The sequence below is a fragment of the Lissotriton vulgaris genome, chromosome 10, assembly GCF_964263255.1.
Source record: "Lissotriton vulgaris chromosome 10, aLisVul1.2, whole genome shotgun sequence".
Classification (NCBI taxonomy): domain Eukaryota; kingdom Metazoa; phylum Chordata; class Amphibia; order Caudata; family Salamandridae; genus Lissotriton; species Lissotriton vulgaris.
In genome coordinates this window covers 271245095-271267191 of record NC_141698.1, presented here as the reverse complement: position 1 = coordinate 271267191, position 22097 = coordinate 271245095, and the positions used below count along the sequence as shown (strand labels likewise).

Genomic DNA, 22097 nt, shown 5'->3' with positions numbered 1-22097 from the left:
GGGTATTTCAGAAGTGCAGGCCCACCGGTAAATGGCCAGATTACTGTGCAACTCAGTCCAGTTATGGACATGCCAAGAGGAAAAATAAGCACAGGTGAGTTGTGGACATCAAAGTCTACCTGGGCATTTCTGTGCAAAGGCCCCTGGAAATTAAAAATGATAACTTCATCCTTTCCACCCCAGATAGAACCGAATCAATGTCGAACAAAAAATGACAAAGCCAGTAGTTTTTGCTTGTATATATCACTCAATCAATCACAGAATTTTATGCGCATTACTCACCCGTGAGGGTCTCAAGGCGTGGGGGCGGGTAAGCAGTTCCGTTCAGTCGAAGAGCCAGGTCTTGAGTGTCTTCCTGAAGACATTCAGGGGGGGAGCGCATCTTATATCGATCAGGAGCTTGTTCCAGGTCTTGGCCGCGATGCAGGAGAAGGCTCTTCATCCTGTTCTGGCTTTGCGGATGCATGGAGTTTTAGCGAGGGCGAGGTTGGTGGATGGGAGGTTTCTCTTGGGTACGTGGAAGGAGATTCTCTTTTTGAGCTATTGGGGGTCGGTGTTGGGGAGGCATGTGTAGGCATGGCTGAGTATCTTGAAAGAGAGACAGTGGAGGTTCCCTAGGTGTTGGGTGATGTGTTTGTGTCAAGGGATGCCGAGGACGAGTCTGGCTGCTGTGTTCTGTATGGTCTGGAGCTTGCGAGTAGAGACTTGTTGATCCCGGCGCAGAGGGTGTTTCCTTAGTCCAGTCTGCTGGATATGCGTGTGTGAGTGACGGCCTTCCTTGACTCTGGTGGATGCATTTGATGGTCTTGCGGAGGGTGTTGAAGCAGCTAGAAACGACGGCATTGACCTGTCGGACCATGGAGAGGGAGGAGTTGAGTACGATGCCGAGGTTTCGGGCGTGGTCCGTGGGGGTCTGGGGTGCCGAGGGCGGTGGGCCACCAGGTGTTGGTGTGATCCTGGCTGAGGGAGAGGATGAGCTGGGTGTCATCGTCGTAGGATACTATGTTGAGACGTGCTGTCTGGCGATGGTGGCGAAGGGTGCCATGTAGACATTTAAGCGAGTGGGACTGATCAGTGATCCCTGAGATACTATGCAGTTGATTTCCGTGGGTTCAGACAGGAAGGGTGGCAGTCTGATTCTTTGGGTTCTGCTGGTGAGGAAAGAGCGGATCCAGTCGTTGGCGGTTTCTTCTATGCAGGCGTTGTGGAGTCTGGCGGCGAGTGTGCGGTGGGAGACGGTGTCGAGCGCTGCTGAGAGGTCGAGTAGGATCAAGGCTGCGATATGTCCTTGGTCGAGGAGGGTCCGGATGTTCTGTGGCAGCGAGTAGGGCAGTCTCAGCGCTGTAGTTGCTGCGGAATCCGAATTGGGAGGGGTCGAGGATGGAGTTTTCTTCATGGAACCTTGTTAGTTGTTCGTTAAAGGTCTCCTCAGTGACTTTTGCCGCGAAGGGGAGGAGGGAGATGGGCTGGTAGTTCTTGATAAGAGACATGCAACATCCACACATATTTGGGGTAAATCATGTATAAATGCACTTATACAGATAGAGTAACACAACAAGGGACAACCATATCTAGACACAGAGACCACCAGACTTACATGCACACATTTCAACACTAGGCACATACAATACAACAAAACACGGACAACCCAGCAGAGGGACAAACAGATAGCTAGATGGGAGGATGGATGCTTCAGTGATGCGGGAAATTGTCATACCAACTTAGGCTAATAAGTGTTGCATTTAGGGTTTCTACACCACTATTTGCACACTTAACATCATGTATCCAGTGCCCGGCTTTCATTTTCTAAAAACATTTTTATCACATTTTATGAAAACCTGTGGCAAACCAAGCAAAAAAAGAGAATACAGATACCAAAATACATTGGTTTGTTAGATATAAACCTACAAGCCACGGCAATTAGTGCATATGGAGAGATCTAGCTTCTCCGCCAGCACACTGAGGTTCGAATACATTAATCATATTGTACAGCCTTGAAAATGTACTTCCAAAACATACATTTGCAGTTTATGATGTTGATAATTTCCCTAAATTGTGTTTTCCCTCTCTTATATAGGGTTTCCTATTAGCATTGTGTAGCAAACTTGCTACATGCAATATGCATATTGAACAAGTTACCTACCTTCGGTAACGATATATCTGTAAGAAACATTAGTTAGTTATAGATGCCTTACCTCAGAATTACCCCCAGGCGTCAGACTGGATTCGGAAAGTTTTTTCGTCAGTAGTACATCTGCATGTCGGAAGGTGGTGTCTGTCGGCTCCGCGTCCGTCATTGTCTTCGTGGTCGCCGGGATGAGTTGCGGCAGCTACTTAGACACCGCCCTCGTGCGCGGACATCAGTTCTGTACACGACTTTCCGCGCAAGAAATGCAAAGCAATGCAAGACACTGACCACGGGTGCAGAAAACTAGGGCCCTGAAGGGATGTCCTTAACCCTAGAAATAAGTTTGCAGAACAGGGAGGATGGGAGGGGCGGTAAGGAATCTATAAATAACTAATGCTCCTTAGAGATATATCGTTACTGAAGGTAAGTAACTTGTTCGTCTGAAAGAAACACGTTACTTATAGATTCACCAGCAATACCATCCCTGGAGGTGGGTCTGTGAACCAAGATCACACCAGAAAATCCTGGAGAACTAAACGGCCAAAGAAGCTATCCCTCCGGGCTTGACTGTCAGGGCAGTAGTGTTTGGCAAATGTGTGCAGCAAAGCCTATGTAGCTGCCTGACAGATGTTGTTGAGAGGCACTCCTCGCTCCAATGCAGTAGTTGCTGCCGTCGCCATAGTGGAATGGGCGCACAGCTCCACTGGAGGATCTTTCTTTGCCAGAGAATAGCAGGCTTTAATACACAGAACAACCCATCGGGAGATAGTCCACTTGTGTACGGCCCGAACTTTCTTGATGCCCACGTACCCGTGAAAGAGCTGGTCATCCACATAGCACTGTTTGGTGTGATCCAAATAATAAGAAAGCACATGTTTTGGGTCCAGAGGGTGGAGCCTCTCTTCCTCCTTCGAAGGATGCAGAGGTGGAAAGAAGGTAGGCAAAGTGATTGTCTGCTCAATGTGAAAGGCAGTGACGACCATAGGCGGAAAGGATGGACGAGTCCTGAGGACAACTTTGTCCGGATGCACAGATAGAAAAGGAGGCTTAGAAGAGAGTGCCTGGAGGTCACTCAACCTTCTGACAGAAGGGATGGCTACCAGGAATGCAGTTTTGAGAGTTAAGAGCCTCAGAGAACAGTTGTGAAGCGCCTCAAAGGGAGCACACATTAAATAAGTTAAAACCAGGTTCAAGTCCCACTGAGGCATAACGAAAGGAATAGGAGGAAAGAGATGAGTTATGCCTTTCAAGAAGCGATTTGCCACTGGGGACTTGAAATGGGAAGGCTGATCTGGAAGCCGAAGGAAGGCAGACATGGCCGAGAGCCCTGCTAGGCCAAAGAAAGAAGAAACAAAAAAACCTCAGAAAGAGGGGCAGAGAGGGGATCCACAGCTTTTGCTGTGCACCGTGCCACAAATTTGTTCCACCGGCAGGCGTACACCGTATTAGTGGAGGGACGCCTGGCTGCCAGAGTTACATCGCAGACTTCGGGAGGCAGGTCGAATGATGTAAACTGCAGCCGCTCAATCTCCATGCAAGGATGTGGAGGTTGGACAGGCTCGGGTGGAGGACCATCCCCTGTTGCTGCGGCAGAAGATCCTCCGAAGAGGCAGATGGGTCAGAGGATCGATGGCCATGTTGAGCAGCTCGGGATACCATACTCGCCGTGCCCAGTGCGGAGCCACAAGAATAACTTAGGCCCGGTCCCGTCTGATTTTCTTCAACACTCTGGGCAGAAGCGGTATAGGCGTACCCACTTGCGATGAAAGGCATCGGCTAGTGAGTGCAGCCTTGGAAATTCCAACGCGCAGAATTGCTGACATTGTGTGTTCTCTTTGGTGGCGAATAGTTGAAAGAGACCTTGCACCACCTCCGAGTGAAGACGCTATCCGTGATCAATCATGCACCTGCGGCTGAACTCGTTGGCACTGGCGTTCAGTGAACCTGCCAGGTGTTGCACCACCAAGGATGCCCTGATGTTCCAGCCATGTCCAGAGGCGGAGGGCCTCCTGACATAGGGCCCATGACCCCACCTGCCCTGGTTGTTGCAGTACCACATGGCGGTGGTGTTGTCTGAAAACACCTGCGCTACTCTTCCCCGAACAGAGGAAAGGAATGCTTTGAGTGAAAGACGAATCTCCTGAAGCTCCAGAAGGTTGATGTGGAGCCCAGACTCCGCCGGTGACCAGAGGCCTCTGATCTCCGCCTCTCCCATGTGGCCGCCCCATCCCAGAAGGGATGCGTCCGTCACCACTGTGTTTTCTAGTTGAGGAAGGTAGAGGGATATGCCGTTGACCCAATCCTGGTTCGTGAGCCACCACTGCAATTTCCGTGCAGTGCCCTCCGAGATCTGGAGCATAATCGGACATATTCCTATGATGCTGCGCCCACTGGAACTTCAGGTCCCACTGCAGAGATCGCATATGCCACCTTGCTTGATCGCCTAGCAGAAGGCCATGAGGCCCAGCAGCTTCAGGGTCAATCTGACTGAAACCCGGGATAGAGGCTGAAAGATCGGAATCATAGCCTGAATATCTCGGACTCGCTTTTCGGGAGGATAGACCTGAAAGCACGTTGTGTCCAGAACCGCTCCGATGAAGAGGAGCTTCTGAGAGGGAATCAGGTGTGACTTCAGCACATTGATGGAGAACCTCAGCGAATGCAGGAGTCGGCCGTAGTCTGGAGGTGGGAGACAACTGCCTGGCCGAGCCCGCCTTTAACAGCCAGTCGTTGAGATTGGGGAAGACTGAAACCCCTGATCTGCGCAGATGATCTGCGACCACCGCCATCACATTCATGAACACCCGAGGGGCGCTGGTAAGGCCAATGGGGAGCACGGTGAACTGAAAATGTTTGTGGCCTACCGTGAACCGCAGGTAACGCCGGTGGGCCGGCAGGACGGGAATGTGAAAATAAGCATCCTGCAAGTCTAACGCTACCATCTAGTCTTCCGGGTCGAGGGCAGGCAAGACCTGAGCAAGCGCCAACATCTTGGACTTCCCCTTCCAGAAGAAGCGGTTGATGTTCCTGAGATCCAAGATAGGACGCAGGCCCTTGTCCTTCTTGGGGACCAGAAAGTAGTGGGAATAACAACCAAGATCTACTTCTGGGACAGGAACGCGCTTGATGGCCCAAGAGAGCTGTAACTTCCTGCTGGAGAAGAGCCAGGTGATCCTCCGACATGCGGTGGTATTGTGGTGGCAAGGCTGGAGGGGTAGCCTTGAAGGGGAGGGAGTAACCTCTTCGGACTATTTGCAAAACCCACCCGTCTGACGTGATGGTGCACCAGGGGGGGAGGTGATGGCGAATCCTGCACGCTGGCATGTTCGGGTCACCCAAAGATGGCATGCATCACCTCGTAGAACATATGAAGCTGGGCGGGAGTCGCTCTGAGTCCTGGGAAGGGAGGGAAATGCAGAGACGACTCTTTGAGCTCGGCGTGCAGAGCCGTGGGAGGGACACCACCCGCATCCCTCGTCGGGTAGGCCGACCGACGAGGAAAAGTCGAAGAGCGACGATGCTGCTGCAACTTGTTCTTATGCTTCGGCTTACCTGACCCAAAGTCTGGCGTATGATGGGCTGGAAATGTCAGACTAGGAAGGTTTGGAGGCGGGTGCAGGGAGGGGGGAGGTTGGTGGACTGGCCCGCCCGCTGAACCCTGGAACCACAGCGGTTGTTCCCACGTCCCCGGCTGCTTGAAGGTTGGGTAACTTGCTGCGGCCTGTGGCTCTGGGCGGGACGTAGCGGAGCACCCCTTCCGTAGCAATGAAAGGGGCGATAAGCAGACTGTGCAGGGCGGATGGAGAGGCCCAAGGACTTGGCTGTAGCCCATGAGACCTTGAAATGCTCTAGAGCGTTGTCTGATTTGTCACCAAAAAGGCAACGGGCATCTAAAGGCTGGGGCGCTCGACCTCGGACATGGGGAACTGGGTTTGAGTCTCGGTAACGACTCCAAAACCTCCTGCGATTCTGGGCAAATCACTTAATCTCCCCATGCCTAAAATGAATGTGTGTCCTCATGTAACGTAACTGGTGCTATGTAAAGCGCTCTGATACCCGATTCTGTTCGGGTCTAGTTCGTGCTATATAAAACTCCATCGAGGTGTTCGGGACATCCCCTGAAAAGCCAGTCGATCTCATCCAGGCATAGCGACGAAGTGCTACTGATGTTGAAATGGTCCTGACCAGAGGTTCGGCGGTGTCTAGACCACAACGGATGGTAAAGTTCGCCACAGACCTCCCGGCGGCGACACCCTGGGAGAGCACTGTCCGGGCCTCCCTTGGACACTGAGGCAGCACCTGCGCAACCGAGTGGGAATAGCGGCCCAAGAGACATGCTGTGTTTACTGACCTCAGTCCTGAGCTGGCAGAAGAGAACATTTTCTTTCCAAGATGGTCCAGCTTCTTGGATTCCCTTTCCGTTAAAGCAGTAGGGAATGCGCTCTCGGAAGTGAAGGCTTGGACTGCCAAGCTTTCCGGGGTGGGGTGTTGGGAGAGGAAAGTGGGGTTGCCGGGATCCCCCATGTTGGGCCTGGACCACGTGCCCAAAAGGAAATCGGTGAGGGCCTCATTAAACGTCAGCAAGGGCTCCGAAGAGCTCGCAGCTGGTTGAAGCACCTCTGTCAGGAGGTTAGTCCTGACCTACATCGTAGGAAGCTCGGAGTTGAGAGCCTCGGCCGCCCTACGCAACACCACTGCGTATGATGCTCCCTCTTCCGTAGCCACGGTAAGAGGAGACAACTTGCCATGGTCAGGGGAGGTGTCAAGACCACTGGCATCCCCCAGTTCTTCTCTCTCCAGTCCTGTTCACTGTCCAACTGGTCAGTCAGAGGGTCACCGGACCCCTCCCAGTCCTCCTCCTCCTCATCCTCTGGGTGCCAATCCAATCTGGCCTAAAAGGGACCCCATGAATGAACAGGAGCACAAAAACCCCTCTCGGCACCGGATCCGGCGTAGGGATGGAGGCGGGGGTCGACACCGGCCGGGGGGCCGACCGGCGCAGAATGCGGTAGTGGTGCCAGAGGAAGCGGCGCCAGTGGAGAGTACTCAGGTCAACCAGCGCCGATCTGGATCCAGGACAGGACCCAAGGGGGGCCTGCGGCGCCGGAGCCATCGCCGGAGAAGGCCTAGGCCCCATAACTGAGTCAGCAGGACCCAAAAGCACACTGGCATGTTCGGGTCACCCAAAGATGGCATGCATCACCTCGTAGAACATATGAAGCTGGGCGGGAGTCGCTCCGAGTCCTGGGAAGGGAGGGAAATGCAAAGACGACTCTTTGAGCTCGGCGTGCAGAGCCGTGGGAGGGACACCACCCGCATCCCTCGTCGGGTAGGCCGACCGACGAGGAAAAGTCGAAGAGCGACGATGCTGCTTTAACTTGTTCTTATGCTTCGGCTTACCTGACCCCGAGTGCGAAGACTTGGACGAACGGTTTTGGCCCAGCGACCGGTCCCTCTAACGGTGCGGAGCCGACTGCTGGTGTTCAAGCAGCTTTCGGGCCACTCCTGTAAAGCCTTTTGGCGTCATCAACCGGCAGCCGGAGCACAACTTGGGGTCGTGGTCGGGCTCCAGGCAAATGAGGCACACGCAGTGCTGATCCATCACCGACATCATCCGATGACCGGAACCGCATGGCTTGAAGCCAGACATCCCTCGTGCACCAGGAGTTGAAGACTCGAAAAAGAAGTCGACAAAAGTAAAACAGAGGTCAGTCAAAAAGTGACTGGAGGTAGCGCTCTTCCCAGGTCTGCTCTGGCTGGCGCTGAAAAAGAAAGAACTGACATCAGCGCGCGAGGGCGGCGTCTAAGTAGCTGCGGCAATGTCATTCCGGTGACCACAACGCCAACTACGGTAGGGGAGCCGACAGACACCACCTTCCGACGCGCAGAGGTACTGCTGACAAAAAAACTTTCCGGATCCAGTCTGACACCTGGGGATAATTCTAAGATAAGGAATCTATAACTAACATGTTTCTTTCAGATATATTCTTATTTAGGACTTCTTACCATTGACATTATCGTTGTTACTTTTCTCTGGAGCTTAAAAGTCTCATGCAATCAATTTTCCTAATTAGCCATTATGACATGGTAGGTCAGTCAGTGAACAAATACTGATACTCAAACGTATGAAGGATATTAGAGCTAAAGTCTGCCTTCACAGGGTGGAATTTCTTTGCTACGAGTGTCTCAATCAAAACAATAGATGCCATGGTGCACAGGCTGAACCCCATTCCTGAAGCAAGATGCTTGCATTCCTCTCTGGCCAACCCAGCTGCAAATCTGGGAGTTCCCCTTGCCAAGCCAGGTGCCATTATTGTTAAACCTCTTAATGGATTTAGCAGGAATTAACGTGACAAGTAGTATTCAGACTGACAAACCTCACCTCTGGAGATGACATTGTGAGAAGGATTGTGTGGCAATCAGATTTATAGTGATTTGCTGCTTTAGTCTCTCAATTCGAGATACTGGGATATCTGAAAATCTACAAGGCATTTGAACATTTATATCGTATATAGAGCAATTTATGTGCTTTATTAAATTAAATTAACATAACATAACACATCAATGACGATGGTGCTGGAACAATTTTCAGAGTGGGAGTTACATACTGAAGTCATAGAGATGGTGAAAAATCCAAGCGTTACGCAATAACAAGTGAATCAAACGAGCAATGGGTCCATTGGTGCATTTTGGAGTGCACTGTCCCAATTACATGACTAAATTATGGGGTGGTGGGTTTCTGCCATTTACAAATGACACATTTTCATTTAAATGGCCTCTTGGAATGGCCACTAAATTTGCATCAGACATGCAGTTGTAGTGCTAAGCAGAGAGATTGCACAAACAATGACATAAGGAAATAGGTTTCAGGGCACATTTATCACTTGGTTAAAATGTCATGGTTTGTTTTGATCCTATTAAAATCTTTGTTTTCATTACACTTCACAATTTCAAAAAATGCCTCATTTATACTTTCCTTGCTGTTGATAAATATTTTGAGATAGGTATAGTTCATTCACAACTTTTTAAATGTAGTATGAAACAGCTAACATCATACAGCCTTTCCTTTCACGTTCCATGTCCCCCACCAAAATTGTCAATTGGTTCACAATTGTCATTTTCCTCGCCATGCAGTTAGTTAGAGAAAGAATAAGTAAACGCCAATCTGCATGCTAAAAGAATAAACAGGAATTTGTCAAGTGATATTGTCTGATATTTGACCTCTGATATTGGATACACAGCTAATGCCACAGGATAAAAACAAACTGTGAAGGTCACTTTCTTGCATATTACCTTCCTGGCCTGCTGTAAGGGTATTTGGGGTGCTGCATCACCTCCCACTTAACTACTTCCAGTGTCCCTGAATAATGATTGGCTGAGAGGAGAGGGATCAAGAGAAGAGCCAGTGATCTGTAGAGGAGACTGAGCTGGTAAGAGGTGCAGTGATAAAGATGTAGGGGATGAGATGGCGAATGGGATTGGTGCCTTTACTTTTCTCATCAATAGCCTACTTCTGGAGATGCCTTGAATTACCTGGTGAGTTGATCATGATGGTCTTTCCAAGAACCACCTCCTGCTGTCTGATCCACTTTATGTATGAGGAGCATTTGCTGAGGTCCACTAATCGCAGCACGTCACATCGGCCCTAAAATGGAAGTGGCACAGAGAAAAAGGTTAGAAGCCCTAGAATTGAGCCTTGCAGTCTTTGCTTAGACCCCTTCAGTGTATTTCACTCAGTCCAATTGACCTCCCTACAAGTCTATCAAGCAGCACTTAAGAACTCAGTGAGTGAGCAAAATACTGAGCGTCAGGGGAATGCTGTGACAGCAAATACAGTTTCGACACTAGGACTATGTCCAAAGTTGGCACAGAAGAGGGTATCCTAGAGGCTATTATCTCTGACCACGTAGTCCTTAGCTTTAGATAGTATTAATATAAACATGGGTAATCAATGGTACTGAGCAAGCAAAGGTTAAGCTCAAGATCACATAGGGTATATGCACAGCATATAGGCACTTTCTTCTGCTGTTAAATTCTCTGTTACTATGAATAATTGGAATGAAATATATGTACTTTACCATTCACCTTAACTGATAAGAAAAACAACTTACTGATGATGAGTAGGTTCAATGTCACTACAGAGACTACCTTTACAGAGCAAAGCATAACAGTGAAACCACTAGAGAGAAAGGGTGTAAAAAAAAGAAAATATTACTTACCATGTAAGCATATGTTAGTAGTGTGTCGTTCTGTATTCACAAGCCCTGCATACCCCCCCCCCCCCCCATGTAGTGTTGGGCTGAGACCCTTGCAAGTTGTTTTTAATTGAAGCATTCATTCGATTCACATGATGTGCTGTGATTCCTCCCTTAGTGGACAATTGGCATGAGCACCAACTCCATGTTAGATTGTTTTTTACATAGTGGGCGGGTGAGAATGTGTATGGAGTGTTGAGTGAGTGTCACTTAGTGCACTATGTGTATTGTGTAGGGTCAACAATTTAATAAGAGATCTATAATCAACACAACTTCAGGGTAGGAGGGTGGATGCATGTGAATCTACAGCAGTACACGTTACAAACAAATGCCTAGTGGGTAAGTAACATTTTCTGTTCAAAGTATGTGTGCCTGTCGATACACATGCTCTGCTTAGACTGTTAAGCAGTAACCTCCTTAGGCAGTTGGCTTATTCAAACTCATTAAGACTGTCTGGCAAACTGTAGCCTGCGTTGTGCCTGTACGTCAACGCAATAGTGGTTGCTAAACATTTCTTGTGTTGAACAGGTGGCTGGTTTACAAATGTCATGAAGCAGGTTGTTGTCTGAGAAACCCACAGTTGCTTCTTTCTTATGGCTGGAGTGTGACCTGAGTGGAACAAGTAGGATTTGCTTAGCTTTATGGTAACAGGTTGGGATGCACTTGACTATCCACCTTGCTATGGCAGCCTCAGAAATGGGATGGCCTTTGTGGATCTTTGCAAAGGCCACAAAGAGATAGTCAGACTCACGAAAAGTCTTGGTCCTGTCAATGTAATACAGGAGATCTCTCTCAACATCTATCTTGTGTAGAGCACTTTCCACTAATGAGTCTGGCTTTGTAACAGAGATTAGGAGTTCTATAGATTGGCTAAGGTCAAAGGGAAATACCACCTTACTGAGATATTTTCGACTGGTTCTGAGCACAATCCTACCTTTGTGAACCTCATTGAAAAGTTCTTCTAAGGTGAGCGGTAGCAGTTCACTAATGCGTCTGAGGGAAGTAATGGCCACAAGGAAGGCCACCTTCCAGGAAAGGAACTGAAAGGACCCTGAGTGTAAAGGTGGTCTCATGAGCCTTCCGAGGAATATGTTATGGTTCCACACAGGGTCATGAGTGATTCTGGGAGGCACAACCCTCTTAAAACCTTCATGAAATTCAATTTTAGAAAATAAAAACATGACTATCCCAGTGGCCTATTCTTGGGATATGAATTGTCAAATGAAGGCAAAAGCTTAGTACAACACATACAAAAGTGGGTGATTTGACAACCACAAACCTCAATTTAAAGGCTACAATCACTTCTAGCGTTTCTAAAGTTTGGTAGGACATATATACCGGATTATGCACAACGGGTAAAACGGTTTTATAAACTGACCTGTCCAGACCTCTCAAGCACACCTTCGACACCAGAACACACACAATATGTGCCTGCAGTACAAGCTGATATGCTAGCTGCAAAACATTTACACACGCCTGTAAACACAACAAACCTGGTAATCTGCATAATCGTGGGGACCACAGGATACTCACATGCCACATTCAATGAGGGTGAAACTATACCAACTGCATTTAAAGCACACTTATATTCCAATGCTGAAATGCGTTTTGCACCTACAGAAAAAATACTGACTGCTGTTCAGACAGCTGTGGTGAAGGAAAGATCGCTGGCTCGGAGAAAGCACATCATTATCATGGTCTGTATACCAGTCTTAGAGGCGGTAACAAAGGCTAGCATTCCCAACATGAAAGCACTACATCCAAGATGGATACAGTGCGCCAATTCCCTAATAGCAACAGATGTAGATTACAGATTTAACTCTACACTACAAACACAAGCTTACCTACAATATGAACAACAATACCATCTGTGCAGTGAAATAATGCCTCTAGATCAGTACAACTATATAGCTTATACTGATCGTTCTGCCCAGAATGCTGTGGGAAGAAAACATCAATACTCTGCTGCTTGCACATCAGTGAAGGGTAAAATGATGGAAGGAGAATTCCAGCTTGTATAAACATAAGCACAATCTAGGTGACTGCACTGCACAACTGGCTAAACTGGCTAAACTTAAAGCTATAATTCTGGCACTAACAAATATGGATCCAGAGTTCCCCACACTTATAGTATGTGATACATATTACTGTGTCCAGTCTGATGACTAGTATTCACACTTTTGGAGCCAAAATGGATTCAGAGACTCAAAAAGTTATACTATGAAGCATAAAAGGCTTTCTGAGGAGGTGGAAAATCTCAAAGTAAATTTGCCACTGGCTCATGTTATTCACACCCTGAGCCACCAACGTGTTGGAATAAACGTTGCAGGGAATTCACTTGCTGATGAAGCTGTAAAGGAAGTAGTGCAAACTGCTGTTGTCGCTGCAGTGACTCATTCCAATACGAAAATAGATGGAGACATAATGGCAGCCATCACAGCTTCATGCAGTGGCACTCTATTACCCAAGTCATATCCAGCAAAATACTCTTACCAACTGAGCGCACAGAATATTCTGTTTACTCATCTTCCAGGATTGGGAAATAGAGTTATACTGAATTTGGACCGCAAGCCAGAATTAATCTGATCAGCACACGAGGAGTTGGCTTCTGCACACGCAGGGGTGGTGGCTACAGGTTCACTGCTACAGCAATGATACTGGTAGGCAGGTCTAAGTAAACAGACTAAACGCTATGCCCTTAAAGGTGACATCTGTCAGCAAATTAAAGTTTCCACCATAGAACGTCCACCACACACCTCTCTTAATTTCCAACAAGTCTCTTGCGTGCATTTATTTAGACCACTGCGAGCTGCTATCTAGTGGTGGCTGTTTTAAATACATACTCCTAGAGGTGGACTTCTGCTTTTGATTCCTGTGGGGATGGCCACAATGAACGGCTGATGCTCGAACTGTTATTCAAGATTTGCAAGTCTTCGTCAAGACATATGCAGTAGCTGCATTCCATTCGGACTGACATTTGCCTCTAAGGCTTACCAGGATACCATCAAAAGATTGGGTGTAATAGGGAAGTATTTCTTTCAATATCATCCAGGTGGAAAGTCTGTTGTGGAGAGGAAAAACCGTGACTTAAAAGACAAGTAACTTACCTACGGTAATGCCTTATCAGGTGGAGACATGATCTAAACACAGATTCCTTACCGACAATTTCAGAGGTGTCAGGCTGGATCCAGCAGTTGTTTGCTCAAGCAATAACCTCGCGTGCCGGTAGGTGGCGTTAGTCGGCTCTGCGTGACGTTGTCCATGCTGAAAGTAATGTTCATGTCATCTATATAGGCACCACCTTGGCACACTCTTGTTAGTTACGATTCACGACTTTCCAGGCCAGGAGGGCGGAGTTATGAAGTGCGCTGACAGTGGTGATTTTGGAACAACTAAGGCCCTGACCTAGAAACCTGTCCACAGTGCGGGGAGGATGAGTGACTCAGTAAGGAATCTGTGACTAGAGCACGTCTCTACTAGTTAAGACGTTACCGATGGTAACTAACTTGTCCATCTGATAGAGACATAAAGCCGCAGTTTCCTAGCCTCAGAATCGATATCCAAGCAATACCATCCTCGTACATCCCCGGAGGAGGGACGGTGGACAAGTTTAGACCAGGAAATCCTGCAGGACAGAGCAGCCAAATGGGGCATCCCTGCGGACTTAACTGTCCAGGGAGTAGTGCTTACTGAACGTGCACAGTGACAAATGTTAAAGGGCTGGAACACGACGTTGCAACACTGTGGTCGCAGCTTTAGCTCTAGTGGAATGAGCTCTTAAGCCTTCAGGAGGCTGTTTCTTGGCCACAACGTAGCAAATTTTGATGCAGAGGACATCTCATCGTGAAATAGTCCTCTTCTGCACCACAAAACCTTTCTTTGATCCAACGTACCCCAAGAGTTGGTCGTCTACTCGGAACTCTTTAGTGCGATGAAGGTAGAAAGACAACACTTTTTTGGGTCCAAACAAGGGAGTCACTCCTCCTCTTTAGAGGGGTGCAGAGGAGAATAGAAAGTGGGCAAGGTGATGGAGTGCCCAAAGTGGAATGGTTACTACATTTGGTAGGAAAGAGACCTTAGTACGAAACACTCACTTATCAGGGAAGATGGTCATGAAAGGAGGCTTGGATGACAGAGCCTACCATTCACTCACCCTCCTGGCAGACGTTATTGGCACCAATGGTAAGCAGCCAGAGGGGGCAATTGTGCAGAGGATCGAATTGAGCAAACATGAGGAAGGTGAGAACCAAATTAAGGTCCCACTAAAGCATGATGAATGGGGCAGGTGGGAACATATGTCGAGCCCCTTAAGAAATCTATTTATAATAGGGGAATTAAATAAAGAAGGTTGTTCTGGCAGCCTCAAGAAGGCCAACAGGGCTGAAAGATACCCTTTAAGAGTGCCCAGAGCAGAGGCCTGCTGGACAAGGGTAAACAAAAAGAGGACTTGAGAGAGGGAAGCAGAGAGAGGATCACTAGACCTTTCTGTAAAATATATTACAAATTGTTGCCACCGGCAGGCATACACGGTCTTCGTAGAGTGACTTGTGGCAGCCAAACTAACACTCCAGACGTTGGGAGGAAGGTTGAATGCTATCAACTGTTGCCACTCAATCGCCACGCAAGAAGGCATAGAGTTGACAGGTTCGAGTGGAGGACCCTCCCCTGCTGCTACAGCAGAAGATCCTCCCTAAGGAGCAGCCTGATCAGAGGACCAATGCTAAGTTAGAGAAGCTCGGTATACCACACTCTCCATACCCAGTCCGGAGCCACCAGAATGACTTGGGCCGGGTCACTCCTGATCTTTTTCTGCACTCTGGACAGGAGTTGTTTTGGTAGAAAGGCGAACAAGAGGCCTTTGCTCCACTCCAGGCAAAAAGCAGCGTCAAGCAAGTGCTGCCTTCGAAACCCCAGCCTGCAGAACTGCTGACATTGCACATTCTCGGTGGAGGCAAACAGATCTCCCCACTTCTGAAACAGACCTTGCGCCACCTCCAGATGGAGACGCCATTTGTGATCCACTAGGCAGGCACCAATGGCTCAGTTCATTTGCCCTGGCGTTCAGGGAACCTGCCAGGTGTTTAACTGTAGTGTAGTTCCTATATCCCTGATAGGCTCTGCGCATAGTTGTGGCATAGGACTGAGGTCAGTATGCCTCTATCGAGTACATTAAACGTAATTACTTGTGTGTGCCAGAGGTTACTAGAAACTTCTTGAATAAACAAGAAGAGATTAGTTTCTTACAACCGTATAAACATGACAACTTTCTTTCCCTTAGAATCTGAACAGTCTCAGAATCGTGGAAACAATAGTTAACAGTTTCACTCAGTCAATCGTGCATGCTTTGTTTCTACAGAGTTTACACAGAAATATGTAGACGGGCGTTTCAATAAAAAGGGTTTATTGAACAGTTTTATTTCTCGTGCAAGAGATATGAAGGAGTAGTTTCTGTCCTGTAACTCCAGTTCTGTAGTAGGGGTATCTCTGTTATAGTCATAATCTAGTGAATAGTCCCGCCCATGTGCGTGGACCCCGGCAATCAAAAATAATCTCTTAAGTTGTCAAAAGAATGCAGGAACTGCAAAGACACTTAAGAGAGAATTAAAGACAAATAATGCAGCCTATATCCACAGGCTACACTGTCCAGTACTTCAACTAGAAATTCCACCAAAATTCACCACACACAGCCCAGCCTGCTAGTTTCTACCATAGAGAAACCTGCCTCCCCAGTCAAAGACCCAGGAATGATAGAGAGGAAGGTAGGGACAGACAAGCCCCATAGGCTGCCATTATGTGGCTTAAACAGGATACTGTGCCTTTAAGAGAACCTTCTAGACTTCTCCCAGTATCCCAGAATGCATAGCAGGTCCAACTTACTTTCAGTTCTTTTTGAAGGCGTATACAACGCCAGACCTGCAGCATTGTGTACATGAAGAATTCTCCACCGGGGAGGAGGGAGGGCGCTTATGACTATAACAGAGATACCCCTACTACAGAACTGGAGTTACAGGACAGAAACTACTCCTTCTGTAGTAGGGGATCTCTGTGTATAGTCATAATCTAGTGAATAGAATGGCAAGCCCATCCCCCAACTAAGCGGCGGTGGAGAGTAAATACATAATGCCACTATTGTGCGAACAAATTCCGCAGTGAAGCCTGTCCAACCTGAGCGTCTGCCCTGGCGTCAGTGTCCAGGCAGTAATGCTTAGCAAAGGTATGAACCGACTTCCAAGTGGCTGCCTTGCAGATTTCAGCAATCGGCACGTTACGGAGCAGAGCCGTCGTGGCAGCTTTGCCCCTGGTGGAATGAGCCTTAGGCTTACCTCCTAAGGTCTTATTAGCCTTCTGATAACACAATTGTATGCAGGACACAATCCACCTAGAGATGGACTGCTTAGAGGTCGCAAGACCTGTCCTGACCGATCCATAATTGATAAACAACTGGTCAGACCTACGAATATCTTTGGTTTTATCCAGATAAAATTTCAACACCCTCCTAACATCCAGAGAATGGAGCGACCTCTCCGCTGGGGACGAAGGGTTCTGAAAGAACGTAGGTAAAGTTATAGTCTGGTTGACATGAAAGTCAGAAATAACCTTGGGAAGAAATTTAGGGTGAGTACGCATAACAACCTTAGCAGCATGAAATACAGTATAAGGTTCATTACAACACAACGCCTGAAGTTCACTCACCCTGCGGGCCGATGTAATGGCCACGAGGAACGCCGCCTTCCAGGACAGGTGCTGCAACGAAGCCTTATGAATAGGTTCAAAAGGTTCCTTCATCAACCTGGACAGCACCACATTCAATTCCCATGAAGGCGAGGGAAGCCTGACAGGAGGGAATACTTTCTTCAATCCTTCCAGAAAATCTTTGATCACGGGGATCTGGAAAAAGGAAGTCTGTGAAGGGCATTTCCTGTAGGCAGTCAATGCAGCCAGATGAACCTTAATGGAATGCACATTAAGGCCAGACTGCGCCAAATGTAAAAGGTAAGGAAGGATGACATCTTCCTTACAGGTCGTAGGATCATGGTTCTTAGACTGGCACCAGATACAAAACCTCTTCCACTTGTAAGCATATGAAGTCCTAGTGGAAGGTCTCTTGGACTCCTTCAGAATGTCCATGCAATCATCGGGCAGATTAAGATGGCCATACTGCACTATCTCAGGAGCCATGCCGCCAAACTCAAAGACGATAGGTTGGGGTGTAACATCCGTCCCCCGAACTTCGTGAGAAGGTCCGGCCTGCACGGCAACCGAATGTGAGGAAGGAGAGACCGGTGAAGCAGGTCCGTGAACCACCACTGCCTGGGCCACTCCGGGGCGATGAGTATCATCCGAGCCCTGGACCGGGCCAGCTTGATGAGCACCGCCGGAATCAGGGGAATGGGAGGAAAGGCGTACAGAAAGTTGTTCGTCCAGTCGATCCATAGCGCATTCCCCAGCGTCCCTTGCTGGAAGTACCTGGAGGCGAAGTCTCTGCACTTGCTGTTTTCGGCGGTGGCGAACAAATCTACGTCTGGAGTTCCCCACCTTGCGAAGACTTCTCCTAGTACTTCGTCGTTTATGACCCATTCGTGGTTTTCCTGAAGCAGTCTGCTCAGTGCGTCTGCCTGAACATTCTGCACACCTGGTAGATGGGTGGCCGTTATCGTCAGTCCTCTGGCCAGGAGCCAGTGCCAGATCGTCTGCGCCTCTTGTGACAGGGTGCGCGATCTCGACCCCCCCTGCTTGTTGAGGTAATACATCGTGGTGGTATTGTCCGTCTGTACAAGCAGAGAGTTGGTCCGGAAGGACGGAAGAAAGGCCTTCAGCGCCAAGTGAACAGCTCTGAGTTCCAGGAAATTGATGTGATACGTGGCCTCCATCGGTGACCACGTGCCTTGAATCTGCAGAGTCCCGGAGTGCGCTCCCCATCCCAGAAGAGACGCATCCGTCACGACCGTCTGCGTGGGAATGTCCTTGTGAAAGGGAACCCCTCTGAGGAGATTCTCCGCCGAACACCACCACTTCAGGGACTGAAGAGCATGCAGCGATAGGCGAATCTCGTCGTCCCAAGATCCTTTCCTCTGATCCCACTGGTCCTCCAAGCACTCCTGCAACGGTCTCATGTGCAGCCGTGCGTGTGGCGTCAGGAAGATACAAGAGGCCATCGATCCCAGTAGAGAAGACACCGTCCTCACTGTTGTAGATGGAGTCGTCATAAGAGCCTGAGCCTTCCGAAGGAGTGATAATCGTCGCTCTTCCGAAGGAGACACGCTTGCTGACAGCGTATTGATGGAGGCTCCCAAGTACTGTATGCATTGGACCGGAGTCGGAACAGACTTGGCCATGTTGATGTGCAACCCCAGCTTGTTCAAGAGAACGCACGTCTTCTGGAAGTGTGCTCGCGCTTCCGAGAAGGAGGATGCCTTGATCAGCCAATCGTCCAAGTAAGGGTAGACGAACACCTTGTTCTTCCTCAGGTGTGCCGCTACCACCGCCATGCACTTCGAGAATGTCCTTGGCGCAGACTTCAGCCCGAATGGGAGTACTGTGTATTGATAGTGATTGGTGCAGACTTGGAACCGCAGGAACTTCCTGTGTTTGTGAGCAATGGGCACATGGAAGTAAGCATCCTGTAGGTCTATCGCGCACAGCCAGTCTCCCTGTTGCAACTGAGGGTAGATCTGGTGCAACGACAGCATGCGGAACTTTTCTCTGCGAATCCACTTGTTTGCCTGTCGCAAATCCAGAATGGGCCTGAACTCGTTCTTGTCCTTCTTGCGAACCAGAAAGAACCGGGAGTACAGACCTCTTCCTCTCTGGGACAGAGGTACGTCTTCTATCGCCCTTTTCCTTAACAGAATATCCGCTTCCGCCTGAAGCTCGCGCAGCTGAAACTGCGAGCTGACCGGGGGAATCGCTGGAGGAGGGCTGGTGAACCGAAGACTGTATCCATTGCAAACAATATTCAGCACCCACTTGTCCTGAGTAATTTTTCTCCACTCTGCCAGAAAAAGTTGGATGCTTCCCCCTACCGGAGTGGGTAACGGATCCGGGGGAAGTAAGTTCCTAGGGCCTAGACCCCGCCTGGCCCTTGGGCGCCGGAGCCGACTGCTGGCCTCCTCTGCCCCTCTGCCGCTTCTGGAACGGCTTACGGAACTGCTGCTGCTGCTGTTGTGAGTGTCCCGAAGCCTGTCCCCGTCCTCGGCCTTGACCTCCGAACCGCCGTTGGAAAGGGCGGTACTGCTTCTTGGCCTCCTTGGGTTTTTCCAAGCCCACAGCCGTCAGCGTTTCGGCCTCCGCCTTCATGCGGGCCATTTCATCATCAGCGTGCTTCCCGAAGAGGGTCTCCCCGGAAAACGGCAGATTGGCCACCCGCTGCTGCGCGTCCGGTTTCAGGGACGTCAGCCGGAGCCATGCGTGGCGCCGCTGGTTGATCCCGTGGCAGAACCCGTGAGCAGCCAACAGGGAGGAGTCCGCAGCCGCACTGATTATCTGGTTGGCCACCAGCATACCCTCACTCAGGACCTCCATGAAGTCTTCACGCTGCTCCCGAGGCAAATGCTCCGCAAAGCGCTCGAGGGAGTCCCAGAGGGCGCGGTCGTAACGCCCCAACAGAGCCGTTGCACTCGCCGCTTTCATGGATGTCGCGGAAGTCCCACAGATCTTTCGTCCCGCCGAGTCCATCCACCTAGATTCCTTGTCCGGGGGGACCGTGGAGGTCGGAGTGGTGGCGTGCTGCTTGCGGGCCGCCGTGACGATGACGGAGTCAGGCGGAGGCTCCGCTCTCAAGAAGGCCGGATCCGATTCGGGAGCCCGGTATTTCTTCAGTAGCCTGGAAGGGGCCGCTCTCGTCACAGCCGGGGTGAGAAACAGCGCCATAGCCGGTTCTTCCAAGCCCGGTACCAGGGGCAGGAGGGGACGAGACATGTGCCTCTGATGCAGAGTCTCGAAAATGACGGACGTCTTCGGAGTAGGCACCGTCAGTGTAATGCCTAGCTTCGCCGCGCCCCGCAACAGGACGTCTTGAAAGGCAACCAGGTCGTCTATCGGGGACACTCTGGTGTCCGGCGACCCCGACAGCGTAGGTGAATAGTCCCTGGTCCCAGAAGATCTCGTGCGAGAGCGAGATTCGCGCCTCCTATGGCGGTGTCTCGACCTCGTGGGAGACCTGCGCCTAGAGCGAGAACGAGACCTGCCAGCTCTAGGGCGCTCCTTCGGTTTGCGAGGAGAGGTCTTCCGTGGCTTCTCACGGGGACTCTTCGGAGCCTCCCGGGGCTTCGGTTTCGGGGTCCCCTTGGGAGGAACAGGCAGCGACGGCAGCGAAGTGGACCTCGGCGGAGGGACCACCGGCTGCGGGGCGGGCCCATGAGGTGGGATCGGAGGTGGATCAGAATCCCCCTTAGGAAGTGGTGGTATGGGCGGAGGGTCCTCCTTCGGTACGGGTGGAGGAGGAGGAGTCCCGGGTCGAGATGGAGTGTACACTTCCGAGTACACCGAGCCCGGTGACCCTTTAGGGGACGGTCGCGGGGAGCCATCCTCATCCGCAGGCGACCTCTTCCTCTTGCGACCACCGGAAGTGGCGTGACTCCTGGGGCTAGAGCCCCCTCTGCGCCGTTTGGGAGAAGGAGATCTACTCCTCGGCGCTGACCGCTGTCTGCTGGACGCAGAATGACGCTTCTCCGGCGTCGAACGGCGCTTCCTGGACTCCGGCGTCGAACGTCGTCCCCTCGACGTCGACCCTCTCATCCTCGGCGTCGAACGTCGACTCCTCGGCGTCGATCTCCTCTTGCGCGATCTCTCACGCCGTCCTCTCGACGTCGGGCGGTCCGCCCTCGGCGTCGATCGTCGACGTCGCCTTGTCCCCGACGTCGAGGAGCCCCTCGACGTCGAACGGCGGTGTCGCCTCGACGACGACCGACGGTGTCGCCTCGACGGCGAGCGTCGGTGCCGCTTCGACGGCGAGCGCCGAAACACGTCCCTGCGCCGTCGGCGTCGGAATGAAGACGTCGACGTCGACGAAGACGATGACGTCGACGGCGGCCTCGACGTCGGCTTCTCCTTCGCCGTCGACCCGCCACGCCGTCTCGACCCGGAGCCCCGGGGAGATGGGGAGCACGCCGTCGTCATCCCTCTCGACGCCGTCGTCGAAGCCTTCGACGTCGACGGAGAATGGGACCGTTGGCTGGACTTCCTGCCCCCGGGGAGCCCCCCAGGGGCCTCAGCAGAGGCAGAGGGATCCTTCCCAGGCTGCCCAGACCCACCTGCAGCACGTTGACGCCTATCCTCCAGGCCAGCCAGCCTGATCTTCAATCTGTCCCTGAGGGTCCTAGCAGAAAGCTGCTGGCAGATAGCACACTCCTCAGGGCCATGATTCTCCGGAAGGCACACGATGCAGACATCATGGGGGTCGCTTTTGGCCTTCTTCCTCTCACATGCTGGGCACTTCACAAAAAGGCCAGGCATTTTGGAGCCCCAAAACACCTAAAAACCAGCACAAAAGGGAGAGGAGAGCACCAAGAAATAAACTGTAACACTTTTAAAAGACAAAAGTGCAAAAACGAATTCAATAAACCCTTGAAAAGGGAGAGCTCAATGCCAGGGTCCTGTAAGCAGGAGCCGGAAAAAAGAACTGAAAGTAAGTTGGACCTGCTATGCATTCTGGGATACTGGGAGAAGTCTAGAAGGTTCTCTTAAAGGCACAGTATCCTGTTTAAGCCACATAA

At 50.4% G+C, this 22097-nt stretch overlaps 1 protein-coding gene across 1 annotated transcript in view; it reads right to left on the bottom strand.

Annotated features, from left to right (window-relative positions):
• LOC147685114 (cyclic nucleotide-binding domain-containing protein 2-like) overlaps nucleotides 1-22097 on the bottom strand; it is an 827522-nt gene that overhangs the window by 229812 nt on the left and 575613 nt on the right. Inside the window, exon 8 of the mRNA XM_086942419.1 lies at nucleotides 9662-9773. Coding sequence (XP_086798545.1) covers nucleotides 9662-9773 — 112 coding nt within the window. The remainder of the gene's footprint in view (nucleotides 1-9661; nucleotides 9774-22097) is intronic.